At 45.0% G+C, this 17793-nt stretch overlaps 1 protein-coding gene across 5 annotated transcripts in view; it reads left to right on the top strand.

Moving 5' to 3' along the window:
* Nucleotides 1-1101: 1101 nt before the first annotated feature.
* The window catches only part of LOC112233084 (plectin), a 95934-nt gene continuing 79242 nt past the window's right edge, over nucleotides 1102-17793 (top strand). For 3 of the 5 annotated variants that reach the window (XM_042313382.1, XM_042313377.1, XM_042313373.1), the window contains exon 1: nucleotides 1102-4238. In XM_042313382.1, coding sequence (XP_042169316.1) covers nucleotides 1508-4238 — 2731 coding nt within the window. In that variant the 5' untranslated portion in view covers nucleotides 1102-1507. The remainder of the gene's footprint in view (nucleotides 4239-17793) is intronic. The other 2 variants (XM_024400523.2, XM_024400502.2) reach the window with 1 other exon arrangement.

The raw sequence follows: 17793 nt of genomic DNA, 5'->3' as shown, positions 1-17793 counted from the left end.
GGGTGCTGTGAAAGGTTAGCTATAATGTACAGGCTCTTTATATAGTTGAGTCAGGCAATACAAGTTCACTGGCTATGTCAGGGCATGAAGCCTCCATGTGAGCCGTTTGGACAGTGGGAATAGTGGTTCTTACAGCCTGTTGCATCACTTTAATGGGTTACATTGGGAGAAGTTGGTGAGATTCTTTTATTCCCTCTTCACCTGGTGCCCTAACGAAACACTGACATGAATAGAGTTGAATGAAATCGATGGTTTGATTAGTTATATGCGTGCGATCTGGCTATACCTCTTTGGCTTGTGAACAAGATGGATTAGTGAAATAAGTTCAGTCCCATAAGGCTATTTGTGCTTTCCACCCTGACTTGTCTAACTATCAAGTTACAGCATTCTAATTTTAGTCGGTCACATCAAAGCCTCTGTCCATGTCACCGTAGCTGTGGCTATAGCCTATCTCTCTTTTATCTCTCACATGATCTGTATGTGTCATACTATATACAAGGAGAAAGTGTGTTTACTCTCTTAGGCATGGGGTCTGGAGACATGCAGTTTTCAGGCAAATCCTCTGTGTGTAGGGCAAAAGTCAGGTAGCCAGTGATACTGGATCTGAAATGTGTAAACCAGGGTGGTTGGGGGGTAACAAGCCTCCCGTAAGTAAATGTCTAGTGTGTCTCTGCAGTGTAGGATAGCATGCCTAAAGGTTGTCTCCCTTTACTGCCGCTAGCCAATCTCTCCTGGTCCAACCCACAGTGTGTGACTGTGAGCACACGTGTGTGGGTGGGCGTCTTCTTTTAGCAACAGCCCTGCATGTGCTCAAGTACTACAGAGGTCTGTTAGTAGCTTCCATTCATTTGACTTTTCTTTCTTTCACTCGCATATCCTAGTCTATTCTCGATTGCGCACGTTTATTCACCCGCTCGTCAGTCATTTTCGGCCTTCTGCCATTGTTTAAGTTTGTTTACTCTGAAGTTTTTTTTTTCCATGCCAACTTTTCCTCAACTGTAGAGAGAAGGTAGGAGGAGCCGTTTGGAGCAGTGTGCCTCTCTCTCTCTTTCTCTCTCACACACACACACACACACGCACACACACACTCTCTCTCTCTCTCTCCTTCTGACACTGCCGCTACATGCGTCAGACCGGAGTCTGTTCACTTCCAAGCAAGTCTGACTAAAGGGTGGAACAGTACTCTTTTGACTTAGTTTTTGGAGTTTTCTTTAAGTTTCCTCTGTTTCCTCACGCGCTCAAAGGCAACAAGAAGAGAGTGAAGAAGCAATAAGAGAGAATAAGAGGATTTATTCATACTTTTTGTGATTGGATTGAAAAGCACTTGGCACACGGTTTTAGCCACTGGACCCTTTCACAGACTGAGAAGTGAGGTCATCCTGAAATTCATTCTCCCTTGGCGGAGTGGCTCCAGCTTTGTTAGTCATACTTTGAAGGGACAAACCCACACACACACACACACTCACACACAAATACACACACACACACACACACACACAGAGCAACAATGGTGGCCGGAATGGTGATGCCCTTGGTGGACTTGAGGGTCATCTACGAGCTCCTGTTTCGCGATGGCGTCATGGTGGCCAAGAAGGACAAGCGGCCCCAGACCAAGCACCCAGAGATCCCCAGCGTGGGAAACCTGCAGGTGATCCGCGCCATGGCCTCCCTCAAGTCCAGGGGCTACTTGAGGGAGACGTTCGCCTGGAGGCACTTCTATTGGTACCTGACCAACGAGGGCATTGTTTACCTGCGCGACTACCTCCGTCTGCCTGCTGAGATCGTCCCCTCTTCCCTGCAAAGGGTTCGCCGTCCAACAGCCACCTTGGCCGTTGCCCAAAGGGCAGCGCGTGGGGTCCAGTCAGTGGACGGCCCCACATCTTATGTCCCCAAACCTGGCAGGGAAGAGAGTCAGGAGGCGATGGCTGAGCGCCAGGTCTACCGACACAGGAGGCTGGACGCAGCTGAGGAGGAAGGCCCCTCAGACCGAACGCCAAGGTTCAGAGGTCGCCCCATGGCCACCGAGCCGGTCAGACCAAGAGCACCATGGGTATCTGAGGCCCAGGCCCAGCCTCCCCTGAGGAAGGCACAGGGCTTCCACACTGAGGCTTCAATGATGGAGGAAAGCCAGGGGAAGAGGGCATCCACGGTTACCTTCTCTCAGACCCCTGAGGCTAGTAGCAGAAAAGCAGTGATGTCCCCCCAGGAGAAGATCATCACTAAGGTCCATGCAGAAAGGCCCCAGGTGTTTCCGGTTCAGAAAAATTCTACTTCAACACATGAATCACAGGTCAGCATCAAGTCAGTCTCCTCCAAAACAGCCCTCCCATTAGCTGTTACTGCAATGACTAGTGCTGCAGTAGCTGGGGCTGCAGCAGTGAAGGTCTCAGCTGAATCCTCTTTCAATGAAGCGGGTGAAGAGAAGCCCAAGAAAGCTGCAGCAGCGACCGTCCCTGAGGAGACCCCCAAAGTCTCTGCTGAACCTTTCCCCAGTAAGCCAGCCATCCCAGCACCCCTGCCCCCTACTAAAAAGGTTAAGGAGGAGAAAAAAACAGAAGTGAAGGTAATTCCAGAACCCAAGAAAGCATCAGAAATGACTGTCCCCCAAGAGACCCCGAAGCTCTCAGCCGAACCCACCAAATCATTCAAAGTTGACATCACTGCTCACTTACCAGTGGTCAATGGCAATGACGGTGTTGTTGTTGAGAAGGTTATCGAAACTAAGAAAGTGATGATTGAAGATGGCTCCAAATCAAAGAAGAAAAAAGCAACAGCGAATGCTGTAATTGCTGAACCACCTGTCACAAAGGTGTCCCCAGAAAAAGGACCGAAGACCCCAGAGGAAGAGACACAGGAGCCTGCCAAACCCCCACCAGCTATGACATCGTCAATAAAGCCCAAGGGACCAGAATCCACGAAAGAAACTAAGGCTGAGGTTCGAAGAGAAACTAAGGCTGAGGTTCAAAAATCAAATGAGGCTGATCGTCAGACCTCCAAACCAGTAGTGGAACAGAGCAACACGAAATCTGTAGTATTACAAGATGCACCCCATCCCATTGCAGCCCCTCCAGCTGAGCCTCCAATCACTGTCCAAGTGCATGAGAAGGCTGAGACAACCAATAAAGTGACCTCAGGCTCATCTGGAAAAATATCCCACAGGTCAAAGATGAGTGTCACTAAAGTGGAAATGGTGACAGTGCCGAAGACCATAAAGATGGAGATGACACAGGAAGCCCTCAAACCTGTGGAGATGACTTTTACACTGCCACTGCAACCACCTCAACCTGCCATAGTGCCGGAGGCTAAAGCCCCTATAGAAACAACTGTGGTTGATTCATCAAAGGCAAAAAAAGCTAAAAAGAAAAAGCAGGTTTCTTCCCCAGACCTTGAAACCACAAAACCATTATCCCCACCTGCAGCTGAAACGTTATCAGCAACAGAGGTGCCGCTGACCAGGGCCACCGTCAAGGGTGACCTCCCAAACACCCCCGGGGCAAAAGTAATGGACTGCTGTCCAAAGATGCCTCCGGAAAGAATGTGGTCTGAGGAAACCAGCGTGGCAGCAGCTGTGCAGGCTGGGTCCCCTGCTTTAGACAAAGGGGAGGCGGAGCCTGCCCAGCTCTCTGCTGAAAAAATCAAACGGGAGGACCCGAAACCAAAAACCTCCTCTGCGAGGGAAGCACCCGTTGCAGCCCGAGAGACAGCGTCAGCCAGAGCCGAGGCACGGGCCAGCCTCCACACTGAGCAGGGGGAGCTTCCCAGAGTTGTTGCACAACACTCAGCCGCTCTAGCAGCAGCACAGAGCACAGAGGAGGAGAAGAAGAAAAGTCTATCTGTTCCTCCCAAGGCCTTGGAGAAGGACAAGGAACCCCCACAGACCCCTGCTACCACTGCAGCCACAGCCCCTCTGCCAGCACAGCCTCACCTGGAGGACACCAGTGACCAGTCTGTAGACGAGGCCAACATGAGGAAGAAGATAGTAGTGGTGGAGGAGGTGATTGAGGTGCAGCACATAAATAGCCCACAGGCAGTGGCTGGAGGAGAGGTTCCTCCTCCTGTTGTACCTGAGATAGCAGGGCAAGAACTGGACTTTGATGTCCTGCACGCACTGGCCATCGAACGGGCTCTCCTGGCCGGGGGAGCGGTGGTCGAGTCCGCCCAGAGCACCATCTCCGACGATGACTGGGACCACTCTCTGGACGTACCCGAGGAGAAGACCTTCCCCAACTTCATAGAAGGTTTGCGAGAATTTCTTGTTTCCCCCTATTTACTTCCTGTCCTGTGTGTTTGTGATGTCACTGTTGCTGAGGTTTCCTCCCTTGTATGTACTGTGGGAAATCTTAGGTGGGCGTTGTGGTGATGGCACTACCATGTCTTTTACCATGTGCTATTATGTTCTAGTTGCATAGTGGTATAAACAGTGTTTAGGTTATTATACTTGTTGGTTTATGCATCTTTCCCTTCAGAGTATATCCTTTGAAGTTCAAACGATGGTATTAGTTTGGTCAGCAACAATCTGTATTATAGTCCCGGGCCTTAGTTTCAGTGTTTTGATTTATATTCTATTATAAAGCCGGTTGCGCTTTAAGAATAGTTTCAGTGAGATGATGAATGAGTACAAACCAACAACTACCATGAAGCTGTGATTTATCTATGAGAGCGCATGCCTCTATAGTAGTTCACACCCTAATGTATATTCATATCCTATCTGTTTCACTGGCAGGGAAGATAACTCAATCCTATACACACCACAAAGTCAAAAATGTGATAGATGTTTATGCATAACAGCATATTGTAGCATACAATGCATGTTGAAACGTGTCTTTTTGCCGTACAAACAGCAGAGCCACCTGACCTTGAGTTTAGACTTAAGCAATGCGGACTTAAGCAATGCACACTCACTGTCTCCCTGCCAGAAATGATTCAGACCTGCAGTAATTCCTGTGGTGTGGCTATGTGCAACGCCTAGCTTACTCCCCTCTTGTCTTTTCTCTGTGGAGATGACCTGCGCTATAAAGTGAGGAAGAGAATGAATGAGAGAAGGGGGTGTGGTGCTTTTGAGAATCTCTCTCTCACTCTCTCTGTGTTTTTTGTTGTTGTCAGGAAGGTTGTGTTCTTGGCACTGTGATTTTTGAACGGTGGTCTCTGGTTCCTCTGCTTTCCCCTCTCGGGTGTGATAATAGTATGCCTTTGTGTGTGTTATCAAACAACAGGCTAGCGATATGAGGCTTGTGAACAGTATGTTATCATACCTGCTGGCAGCTCCCAGCTCTCCACCCCACATTGGCTCACGGAAATTGCTGGAATGTGCGTAAAAATGTTGCTAAATGCTATCCCATGTTGTTGGCTTTGACTGAACTAAACTAAAAGTATAAATCTCTGTTTCTCTGCTGTTGTTTATTGTTATTAGAGCAAGATGCACGTTGGTGACAATTTGGTTTTGAGATTTATGGATTGTGGGTTTTGAGATGTATTACGTGGGTGTTGATGAGTATATACTGTAGAATATAACCCTCGCACAGAGTGGTGAGAGAGCAGCACACATGGGCGTTGTCTGTGCTGTTGTGTGAGCCGACAGAACGGACAGGAAATTGGAATAGTTTGCTCATACCATAGCCGTACTATTCTGGGTGTGTTTCCTCGGTGCCGCACGTCACACTGCTTTCTGCAGGTCTCGAGTCAATTAGCAGTGTTGCTCACATGACAGGCAGTGGTCAAGCTGTGTTTGTCATCAGGGGAATGACTCCACTTTCAGCAATTTAAAGTTAGTGTGTGTGAACAGATCACCTAGTCAACAGCGTTTAAAGCGTTTGAGATGTGGATCGAATAACAAATCTGGAGGCAAAATCTTCTTCAAAATGTCCAGTGGCATATTGTTATACTGTATGTTAGGGCATTACATTCCATTTCTGTTTTGTCATCAGTGTGAAATGTAAAGAAATAAGGTTCCTTGGTCTTTATGTGAATGTCATGGGATAATAAAAACTGTATAACTGATCTGGCAGGGAAGCCCATCATGCTTCAGTGCCATCCTAACCGCAGATAACACCAATGTTTGCTAACTCACTGCTGCCACCTACAGTGGATGATCCATAATAGCCATGTGTATGCGCTCATTACTCCAGAAATACCACTGTAAAAGCGTAGTGTCTTTCTATGGGGAATTTTTTTAAATGAATTTTTGAATGCATGTCATGTGACCAATCATGTAGTTTTATCAATCATACCGTAAGATACGTTAGAAACAGTATCTATGTGAAGGAATACATCTGGCAGTGATTATGACTTCAAATGGAGATGTTTAGCAGACACCACATTGGTACGAGGGTGTCTCTTCATGTCTGAAGATCCTAGAGCATCTAGTATTCATGGTATGCAATCTAATTGTATCGCTGTCGGATTTAGTAATACCCTCAGATACACTGCACCTACTTTTATCCTGCTACTGTAACACTGTCTGAGACTCTCAGGACTCATTCAACCCTTTCTTAGACTTCTGTCAATGTGGCTGTTCTGATTTAAAAAGGCAAGCCAGTTAAGAACAAACTCTTATTCACAATGACGGCCTGACCCGGGCGACGCTGGGCTAATTGTTGCACCGCCCATTGGGACTCCCAATCACGGCCGGTTATGATACAGCCTGGAATCGAACCAGGGTCTGTGCCTTAGACCGCTGCGCCACTCGGGAGCTGGCTCAGAGTGACTGGGAGATCTACTGCCTCCATTAAAACAGTTAACTCACTGTAGTCTAAACTATGGAACAAACACACAGATCAATAGAATACGTTCATGTGTGGAAATCAAAACAGGGATCTTTAGATCTTGTCACTTTATCGCTCTTTATACATCAGGCCAAGCCGACAGTGACTCTTGATCTGGGAAATCCCAGGAAAACACTTACTCTGTGTCTGTGACATTTGCAATCGTGTGTGATGAATGAATAGCACTGCATGTTCAAACAAAAGCTGCAGTTTTCGATAAGTGGGGCTGCCTGCTGGCGCCATTCAAAAATCTGCCCACACGTGGGACACAACAGACCATTACCCCAACCCCAACTCATATTTTTGACAGGCCATGTTGTTCTGCTAGGCTTCTCTCTACTTTGGTTCACGGCATTCCCACATATTTGTGTAATATATGACATTACCAGCAACTCTCAGGATTTTCCTCTGTCCCTTCTCATACTAAATGGCTCACGATTGTGGTGTATGTGAGTGTGTGAGCCTAACCTTCCGTGAGTGAAAAAACATGGGGGTCGAGCACTGTTAGCCGTCACGCTATCAGTAGCCCGCGGTGTGACATCGCAGCTATGCGCATATTGAGTACAGTGTAAGCCTGTGAATCTGGGCTTTGCTGTTGTGCTCAAAACAAGGTTGGGTAGCTCAGCTGCTCCTATGTCTTTCCACTGACACCGCCAGGCATGTCTCCTGGGCTGGGACGGCACCTGTGTGTTTACAGCCCGGCTGATGAGGCAAACACGCGTCGCTCCATATTTCTGAAATAACGAGATGAAATGAGAGATATGTTCTTATCTTATCTCTCTGATTTGCCGTCACATGCTTGACGTCACACGGGTCTGATCCAATTGTAGGAACGTGTATCAAACAACGAAACAATGTAGATAATAGTATAGTGTATCGCTGCAGTATATCGAGGTTGTGTACCATAGTCCTCTCACAGGAGCCTGCAGGGTACTGTCTCCCAGCGTAGGCAGGCAGAGGGGTTGCCAGTTGGAGCAGAGCTGGCTCACATGGAGGAAAAAGGCTGCTGGAACAACCAGCGTTAATTATAGTTTGTAATACAATGTAATGAGTGCAGCCTGGCTGGCTCATGTCAGAGTGACTGGGAGATCTACTGCCTCCACATAACAGTTAACTCACTGTAGTCTAAACTATGGAACAAACACACAAATCAATAGCATATGTTCCTATAATGAGTAGTAGGCCAAGATGAGCTGATGTTATGTATTTCCCATGGTACATACTGGATTTTGGTCCTTGGTCAACAACATACATTACAAGCTACAGTGCCTTCAGGGAGTATTCACACCCCTTGACTTTTTCTAAATTGTGTTGTGTTACAGCCTGAATTTAAAATAAGATGTTGTGTCACTGGCCTACACGTAATACCCCATGATGTCAAAGTGGAATTCTCTTTTTAGAAATGTTTACAAATTAATCCAAAATGAAAACCTGGAATGTCTTGAGTCAATGAGTATTCAATCACTTTGCTATGGCAAGCCTGAATAAGTTTAGGAGTAAAAATGTGCTTCGCAAATCACGTTGTAAGTTGCATGTTTAACATGATTTTTGAAGGACTACCTCGTCTTTGTACCCCACACATACAATTATCATCAAAACATGAGCAGTGGATTTCAAACACATTTTCAACCACAAAGACCAAAGAGTTTTTCTAATGTCTCGCGAAGAAGGGCACCTATTGGTTGATGGGTAAAAAGAAAATGCAGACATTGAATAATCCCTTTGATCATTGTGAAGTTATTAATAACACTTTGGATGGTGGATCAATACACCCAGTCACTACAAAGATACAGACGTCTTCCTATCTCAGTTGTCGGAGAGGAAGGAAACCACTCAGGGATTTTACCTTGAGGACAATGGTGACTTTAAAACAGTTAGAGTTTAATGGCTGTGATAGGAAACTGAGATTGGATCAACAACATTGTAGTTACTCCATTAATACTAACCTAAATTACAGAAGAAAACATGTACAGAAAAAAAAATATTCCAAAACATGCATACTGTTTGCAATAAGGCACTAAAGTAAAACTGCAAAATATGTGGCAAAGAATTTCACTTTTTTCCCTGAATATCAAGCGTTATGTTTGGGGCAAATCCAACACAACCTATCACTGAGTACTACTCTTCATATTTTCAAGCATGGGTGGTGGCTGCATCATGTTATGGTTATGCTTGTCATCGGCAAGGAATATGGAGTTTTTAGGATAATGACAAATGGAATAGAGCTAACCACAGGCAAAATCCTAGAAGAAAACCTGGTACAGTCTGCTTTCCAATAGACACTGGGAGACACATTCACCTTTCATCAGGACATTAACCTAAAACACAAGGCCAAATCTACACCGGAGTTGCTTACCAAGACAACATTGAATGTTTTTGAGTGGCGTAGTCTCAGTTTGGACTTAAATCGGCTTGAAAATGTATGGCAAGACATGAAAATGGCTGTCTAGCAATGATCAACAACCAACTTGACAGAGCTTGAAGATTTAAAAAAATAAATAATGTGCAAGTATTGTACAATCCAGGTGTGCAAAGCTCTTAGAGACTAACCCAGAAAGACTCACAGTTGTAATCACTGCCAAAGGTGAGTCTAACATGTATTAACTCAGGGGTGTGAATACGTATGTAAATACGATATATCTGTATTTCATTTTCAATATATTTTCAAAAATATATACAAACATCTTTTCACTTTGTCATTATGGGGTGTTGTGTGTAGATGGGTGAGAAATCAACGTTGAATTCAGGCTGTAACACAACACACATGTTGAATACTGTAAGTGAAGGGGTATGAATAATCTCCGAAGGCACTGTATGTGGCTCAGGTATGACGATCCTCCCCTGGGTGTTGAGAGGAGGGAAGGGAATGGATTCTAAAAAGTCAATGTTGATTTTGTGACGTGTACACACACATGCACACATGCACGCTCACACATACAAAGCCACCTCCCACAACACCCACCCATATACAAAATACTATAGGGCTTCTCTACTCTTTCAACGGTCTCAGAAACATCTGACTTTCAACACGAACCTCCCGAATTGTAACAGTATGTTTTTCAGCAGCTACCCGCCTGACGTTCTCTGAGTCGAGATGGAACATTAACTAGAGCAGAGAGGGACTCTATGGTTTAGAGATAATTAGCTGAGCTTTCTCCACTAGATATATAGAACATGTACCTGTACATATACATATGTATAGAACATATATATATATGGGGCCCCTTTATGGCTTGGTCGAAAATGGACGTGGACTTATGGTCAGTTACAGTGCCTTGCGAAAGTATTCGGCCCCCTTGAACTTTGCGACCTTTTGCCACATTTCAGGCTTCAAACATAAAGATATAAAACTGTATTTTTTTGTCAAGAATCAACAACAAGTGGGACACAATCATGAAGTGGAACGACATTTATTGGATATTTCAAACTTTTTTAACAAATCAAAAACTGAAAAATTGGGTGTGCAAAATTATTCAGCCCCTTTACTTTCAGTGCAGCAAACTCTCTCCAGAAGTTCAGTGAGGATCTCTGAATGATCCAATGTTGACCTAAATGACTAATGATGATAAATACAATCCACCTGTGTGTAATCAAGTCTCCGTATAAATGCACCTGCACTGTGATAGTCTCAGAGGTCCGTTAAAAGCGCAGAGAGTATCATGAAGAACAAGGAACACACCAGGCAGGTCCGAGATACTGTTGTGAAGAAGTTTAAAGCCGGATTTGGATACAAAAAGATTTCCCAAGCTTTAAACATCCCAAGGAGCACTGTGCAAGCGATAATATTGAAATGGAAGGAGTATCAGACCACTGCAAATCTACCAAGACCTGGCCGTCCCTCTAAACATTCAGCTCATACAAGGAGAAGACTGATCAGAGATGCAGCCAAGAGGCCCATGATCACTCTGGATGAACTGCAGAGATCTACAGCTGAGGTGGGAGACTCTGTCCATAGGACAACAATCAGTCGTATATTGCACAAATCTGGCCTTTATGGAAGAGTGGCAAGAAGAAAGCCATTTCTTAAAGATATCCATAAAAAGTGTTGTTTAAAGTTTGCCACAAGCCACCTGGGAGACACACCAAACATGTGGAAGAAGGTGCTCTGGTCAGATGAAACCAAAATTGAACTTTTTGGCAACAATACAAAACGTTATGTTTGGCGTAAAAGCAACACCCTGAACACACCATCCCCACTGTCAAACATGGTGGTGGCAGCATCATGGTTTGGGCCTGCTTTTCTTCAGCAGGGACAGGGAAGATGGTTAAAATTGATGGGAAGATGGATGGAGCCAAATACAGGACCATTCTGGAAGAAAAAAGACCTGAGACAAAAGACCTGAGACTGGGACGGAGATTTGTCTTCCAACAAGACAATGATCCAAAACATAAAGCAAAATCTACAATGGAATGGTTCAAAAATAAACATATCCAGGTGTTAGAATGGCCAAGTCAAAGTCCAGACCTGAATCCAATCGAGAATCTGTGGAAAGAACTGAAAACTGCTGTTCACAAATGCTCTCCATCCAACCTCACTGAGCTCGAGCTGTTTTGCAAGGAGGAATGGGAAAAAATTTCAGTCTCTCGATGTGCAAAACTGATAGAGACATACCCCAAGCGACTTACAGCTGTAATCGCAGCAAAAGGTGGTGCTACAAAGTATTAACTTAAGGGGGCTGAATAATTTTGCACGCCCAACTTTTCAGTTTTTGATTTGTTAAAAAAGTTTGAAATATCCAATAAATGTAGTTCCACTTCATGATTGTGTCCCACTTGTTGTTGATTCTTCACAAAAAAATACAGTTTTATATCTTTATGTTTGAAGCCTGAAATGTGGCAAAAGGTCGCAAAGTTCAGGGGGGCCGAATACTTTCGCAAGGCACTGTAAATGGAACAATTATGTGTTTTTCAATGTTGTGCCTTTCTTGGACTTTGTTCTTGTATTTGTTATGGCCAGTCTTTCTGTTGAAAAAAAACATTTTTTTCAACAGAAAGAATGGCCATAACAAATATAAATAAAAACATCCTGTAGAACAAATGTAATTAAAAAAGGTTTAAGGGAGATAAATATGGCACTATTTCTCAGTTCTTCAATGTTCAAAGCCTTTTTAGGCACTTTTCCAGCACTTTTCATCACTCCAGAAATGTGAGTGATGTGTGTATGGATACCACAAGGGTGAACTATAGGGGTGAACTATCTATCTGTTGACATATAGAAATGCCAACAGGAAGTCCGTCACGACTTCCGCCGAAGTCAGTCCCTCTCCTTGTTCGGGCGGCGTTCGGCGGTCGACGTCACCGGCCTTCTAGCCATCGCCGATCCAATTTTCATTTTCCATTTGTTTTGTCTTTGTTTTACACGCCTGGTTTCAATTCCTCGGTTGCGTGTTCATTATTTAACCCTCTGTTTTCCCCATGGTTTTGTTCGTGTTTGTTTATTGTACGTTCGGTCTGATGCTTGTGGGCTTGGTGCTACTTCATGTATTTTGTCATTCTGAGTAAAGTTCCTTGTGTTACTCATCTCTGCTGTCCTGCGCCTGACTCCTCTGCACCAGCTACACCCAGATCCTTACAAAGTCATGTCTATGGACTACTCTGAGCCTCCAAGGGGTGTCGTAGTATAGCTCTGTTACAGAAATGACTGCACCTCTTTATTGGTTCATTTGGTGGAAATATTCCATGTCAATCTTACTAGGAACTGGGTTTGGGCCATAGATAATCCTATAAGAACATCAGTTCCTAGCTGACAAAATATTGAAATCTTCAATCTCTGTAACTGATTCTCAGTTTCACAGAGCTCCAAATGACTAAGCCTAGTTAACGTTGAACACATAATACTGAGTTTAGAAAGGCCTATTTCATCCTCAAACATAGGGGACCAAAGACAAACGGTCTCAGAAAGTAGGTATGGTATTGTTGCGAATGGAACATACATTGTCAGTACTGTAATTCACCATGCCACAAGCACACTTCAATACATAGCCACCAATTGAAAATAAATGCTATATTTAGCTAACGTTATACATTGCAGGGGTCCCCAAAGCAACTGTGGATCATTCGTTCGAGAGGCTTGGAGATTAGGTCATGCCAATCTATCTCTCACGAAATAGGAGTGTGTTCACTCACTGGCATTTAGACAGTTAAGTTTGACATTCCAAAGAAGACCACCAAGCCAGCCTGAGCCAGATTAGTTCCAGTTCTGGATATGAGAAATCAGGTTTATGTTAGAGTACATTGTAATTGACACGGTGCTTAATTGAGAACCACTTGTCCTGCTTCACCTGTTGATTCTTCACTTGTGTCTTCATGCCACATAGATGATAGGCTTTTGACAGAAAGCTCAACTGACCGTAGTGGTATTAGATGATGGCTATATAGTAGGCTATTTGATGACAGTATTAGCTGAAGGACTTACTTCGTGTATGTAGGTACAGTATGTGCTCAGGCAAACTGTATACGTCATCAGATTCCTCTTAAATGGGTTTAGGTCTCTTTCCTGGCCTGGCTGAAACCTGTGACATAATCTCACTGAATAAAGATCTCATCTGAGAAGGGAAGTAGCCTGGCGTAGTGGCTACTGCAGCAAAAAAAAATGGCCGCCAGGGTGGTTCCATCAGCTTCTAAACTGTGATGGTGTGATCATCTGTCCCTGTCTGGTATTTATAGCCCAACAGTAAGCTTCAATACCGTCCACTCCTCCCCCCCCGGCCCTGTCGGTTCCCCCTGCCCCCTTCTAATTGTGAGGCCACTAGAGAACAGGCTGACAAATCCTAGCAGCAGGCACGGGGCTGTCAAAATTAAGAAGGTGGAGAAACGGACAGCGGAGAGCAAACAAACAGGAGTCCTCCTCTTTCCCCTCATTTCCCTGATTCGGCTCTCTCTGTTCCTCCTACTTCCTCTTCCTCTCTCTTTTCCTGACAACATAGATGAAGATCATACCTGGTAGGTCAACCGACTGGGGTGACTGTTGTTGGGGTCGATGTCCATCTGTCTCTCTGTCGGCTGTCCTACTGTGTGTTTTTGGCAAACGCGGTGTGTGAAATGTTGTTGTGTTGCTGAGAGGGGGGGAACGCACATCCGTACTACACACAGATGCACATGCACCACACACACACGCACACACTCACGGCCGCTTAACCGCAACCTTCAGCTACCAAAGTACGGATTTTATTCCATATTTAAACCTGTTGGCACTATGGCAGACTTCAATTGTGAATCATGTCTGCTAACTGTTTAAAAAAAAGGACAACAGAAGCCACCCGAAGGGGACTGTCTGGTCCTCTGAGTTGGACAGACGTGAGTCCAGAAAAAGAGTGTTGTGACTGGCTAGAAGGATAGTGTTGCTCCATTTGAAACTCCGCTGTGTCTGTTTGGGCTATCTATTTTCGTGTCTTGCACAAGCCTTGCTCAAGCCACCTGTGTCGCCAGGCCATTTGGGATTGTTGTTGTTGTATGTAAGCAAGTTAACTGGTGGTCTATCTGTTTCTTTCGTAAAGATTTAGAAGGCAGGATTATTTGATGAATCTTTAAATTGTCTGCGCTTAGTTCACGCTTATTCTCGAAGGACATTTTTTTTGCAAGATGGAGGTGATACTGTACATGGGGCGTGTGTGAAGGCGTGATTGATGGGCTAGTATGGTAAACATGCCGTTGTTAGATGTTGAAATCACAGCGAGACCTTTACCCTGGGATGACTGGCCTTACTTGTGATTACCATTCTTCCAATCGGGCTGGGCTTTCTCCTTTTGGAATCGCTCCGTGACAGGACCTACTTAGATAACGCTTCCAGACCAGCCAGTCCCGCTGTAATTAACCTAACAAAGGGATTTGCATCACCTACTTCCTTGCGAAATATTGTAGAACTAAATCCTTGTTCAGTTGAACTACGATGTACTGTATGTGTAGAGGTTGGAAAATAGGGGGGGGGCATTCATTGGGGAACATATGGGAGCGATTAGGCTGCAGTGAGAGAGAGAAAAGGGGAACAAAATTAACATTGATACTCTAGGATGGAATCAGTCAGAGAGGGGGTTCAATTCAACGTGGTAAGAACACAATACTCTCAATGTAAACGTCCACCTACTGTTAACGTTTACTTAAATTATTACTATATTATCAGATTGTTTCAAGAGGGACAATAGGATTTTGACATCATTTTACAGTGGTAGTTTTTTTTAAACTGTTCAATCATTTGTAGTCTATCTTGCCTTTTTTGACTGTGTGTGTGTGTCTGTACGTTTAATGAACAGAGTCTAGTTAAATGCCCAGTGTGACTAGATCCACTTTAGCTTAGACAGCCCTTTGCAGTGAAAGCAGACACTGTAAACACACAGAGTGCACTGGTTATTACAGAACAGACACATACATTATAGGAACATACGTTCAGAATGTAGAGAGGAAGAAAAGAGAAAGAGAGAGAGAGTGTGTTGTAAACAGAGAGAAGCCTAGATGAGGGACAGAAGAAGTGTTGAGGGCGTAGCAGCGAGTGAGAGAAAGCTAGGGGTTCACTGTGTTGGCCAGGAAAGGTTGAAACTGCCTGTCATTATTTTTTAAACCACACTCCCACCTTCTCTTCTCCTCTGGCACACCCACACGGCCCGACTCCCCTCCCACTCCATGCCCTACCACCTGTCTGTCAGTGCTGCCAAAGTTGTCCTGGGCTTATCTCTGTCCTATTGCTGGCTGTGGCGAGCCCCCCAGGACCCATGTTCCCTGCCCTGGTGGTTTTGGGGCACATAGTGACCCTGATCGCAGTCTGGCGATTGACGAGACTGAAGAGGCAAGGTAAGAGAACTTCAGGAGATAGGGAGAAAAGTGGAAAGGGCTTTTCAGTGGTAGTCTCCCACTAAGAAGACACACTAACCTTAAGTAAAGGAGAGTCAAAGTCATAGAGTAGCCGGCTGTACCATTCAGTAGGTCTCCTTTTTCCTCTACTTCTCTCTCTCACCAGCCCTCTCTCTTCCTACAGTAACTCTCTGTCTCTCTCTCGTTTTTGCTTTACTCTCTTCAGCCCTCTTGTGTTGGAAGTTAACCCTCTAAATGCTGGCTACTATCCTAGCCATGTTAGCAGTCGTGGCATGTGGTAAGAGAGGCATGGGGGGGGGTTGTTATTCTTTGGATCTGAATCAGTGTCCAAGGTTTGAAAGGTCATTACTTATATCACAAATATAGGAATTGCAAATCTATCAAGCCTCTCTGAATAAATAGCAGCTACAGTATTTACAATATTATATTATTAAATCAAATTTATTTGTCACATACACATGGTTAGCAGATGTTAATGCGAGTGTAGCGAAATGCTTGTATTATCACATTTTCATCTTGGCGTTAGCACAGAACAGACCGTTTATCCGTTAGATTATGATTGAAATTAATATGAGGGTCATAAGTGCCTTCCAGTACTTCCAACATTGATTTGATGTGATTGAATCGGCTTACAACATGCTAATTTCGGCCTGCATGCTTACACCAGCTTCACCTTTATGAAAAGGTTGTGTGTTAAGGCGGTCACTTTCATGCTTGACCTCTGTGGTCGGAGGGCATAACCCGTGGCAAGCCGTGAAGGTTGCGGGGTCTTTCCGTGCTGATAGCACGTCAGCACCCGGTACGTGATTGAAGTGACCTTACTGCAGCAGCAAAGGGCTTAGCTCTCATTACACAGTAAGTGCATGGTAACATGGGAAGCCCATCACCTTGTCTCGTGGTGCAGGTTTTCCTGTGATCCGTTAGACCCACCAGAGCCATCTTGACAAGTCACAGCACTGAGAAAGTTTGAGGCGCTCCTCCTGACCACACCACCTCTACCCCAGTGAGACTTAGCTATGCTTATTGTTGTAAGGTAGTTGATGAGGGCCTGTCAGATGTGAACAATGTGTAAGCTCCCAAACCTGTTTCAGTCATGTATAAGGCTATGCCTGTCTGCGTCGGTGTCGGGCTGGTGTGTGTGTGTGTGCCCACCTGTGAGAGTTGAAAGTTGCCTTGTATCCTTTTAGGTGGAATTAATCACTGTTACTAGGGTCATGGTTAAATGCACCTGTCAGGTTGGAGACAGGGCAGTGATGTCCCCACCCTGCGGACAGACAGATAGAGTTACAGAGAGATGTAGAAATCCATAGGGCCAGCCATTCAACAGGAACACTTTGATGTCTTCAAGGTGCTAGCCTGAATCAACATCAGATCTGTGATGGGTAATGTCATATGGAATGACACAGACGATAGGTTAAACGCATGAAGGGTTCTGTGTAACCCCACACATGGGGAGGCTAACTGTTGTCTACATGTCAGGCTGCTAGAATATGACCCAGTAATTAGCTAGAATAACATCCACTACACCCAAAATGATAATGTTCTGTTAACCTTTCAGAGTTGGTAAAGGTCTACGTAGCTGGGGGCTCCACTAAGTGAGTGTCACTGAACAGGAAGAGCATCAATGTTTGGCTCCTACAGAGAAAAACCATTCCACAATAATATCATGACCTGGCATCTAGGTAGAATAACATCCACTATGTCATGTATGTTGTGAACACACACACACACACACACACACACGCACGCACGCACGCACACACACACACACACACACATGCAGCAAGTGGAACACAGCAGAGAAGCATCATCAAGAGTTAAGTAGCTGGGGGAATGAAGCAGGAGGAAGTAAAAGGGTTAAGTAGCTGGGGGAATGCAGCGGGAGGAAGTAAAAGGGTTAAGTAGCTGGGGGAATGCAGCGGGAGGAAGTAAAAGGGTTAAGTAGCTGGGGGAATGCAGCGGGAGGAAGTAAAATAGTTAAGTAGCTGGGGGAATGCAGCAGGAGGAAGTAAAAGGGTTAAGTAGCTGGGGGAATGCAGCGGGAGGAAGTAAAAGGGTTAAGTAGCTGGGGGAATGCAGCGGGAGGAAGTAAAAGGGTTAAGTAGCTGGGGGAATGCAGCGGGAGGAAGTAAAAGCGAGAGGAAGTAAAAGGGTTAAGTAGCTGGGGGAATGCAGCGGGAGGAAGTAAAATGTTTAAGTAGCTGGGGGAATGCAGCAGGAGGAAGTA

Source organism: Oncorhynchus tshawytscha, linkage group LG03, assembly GCF_018296145.1.
Source record: "Oncorhynchus tshawytscha isolate Ot180627B linkage group LG03, Otsh_v2.0, whole genome shotgun sequence".
NCBI lineage: Eukaryota > Metazoa > Chordata > Actinopteri > Salmoniformes > Salmonidae > Oncorhynchus > Oncorhynchus tshawytscha.
This window is presented reverse-complemented; position numbering and strand designations above follow the sequence as displayed.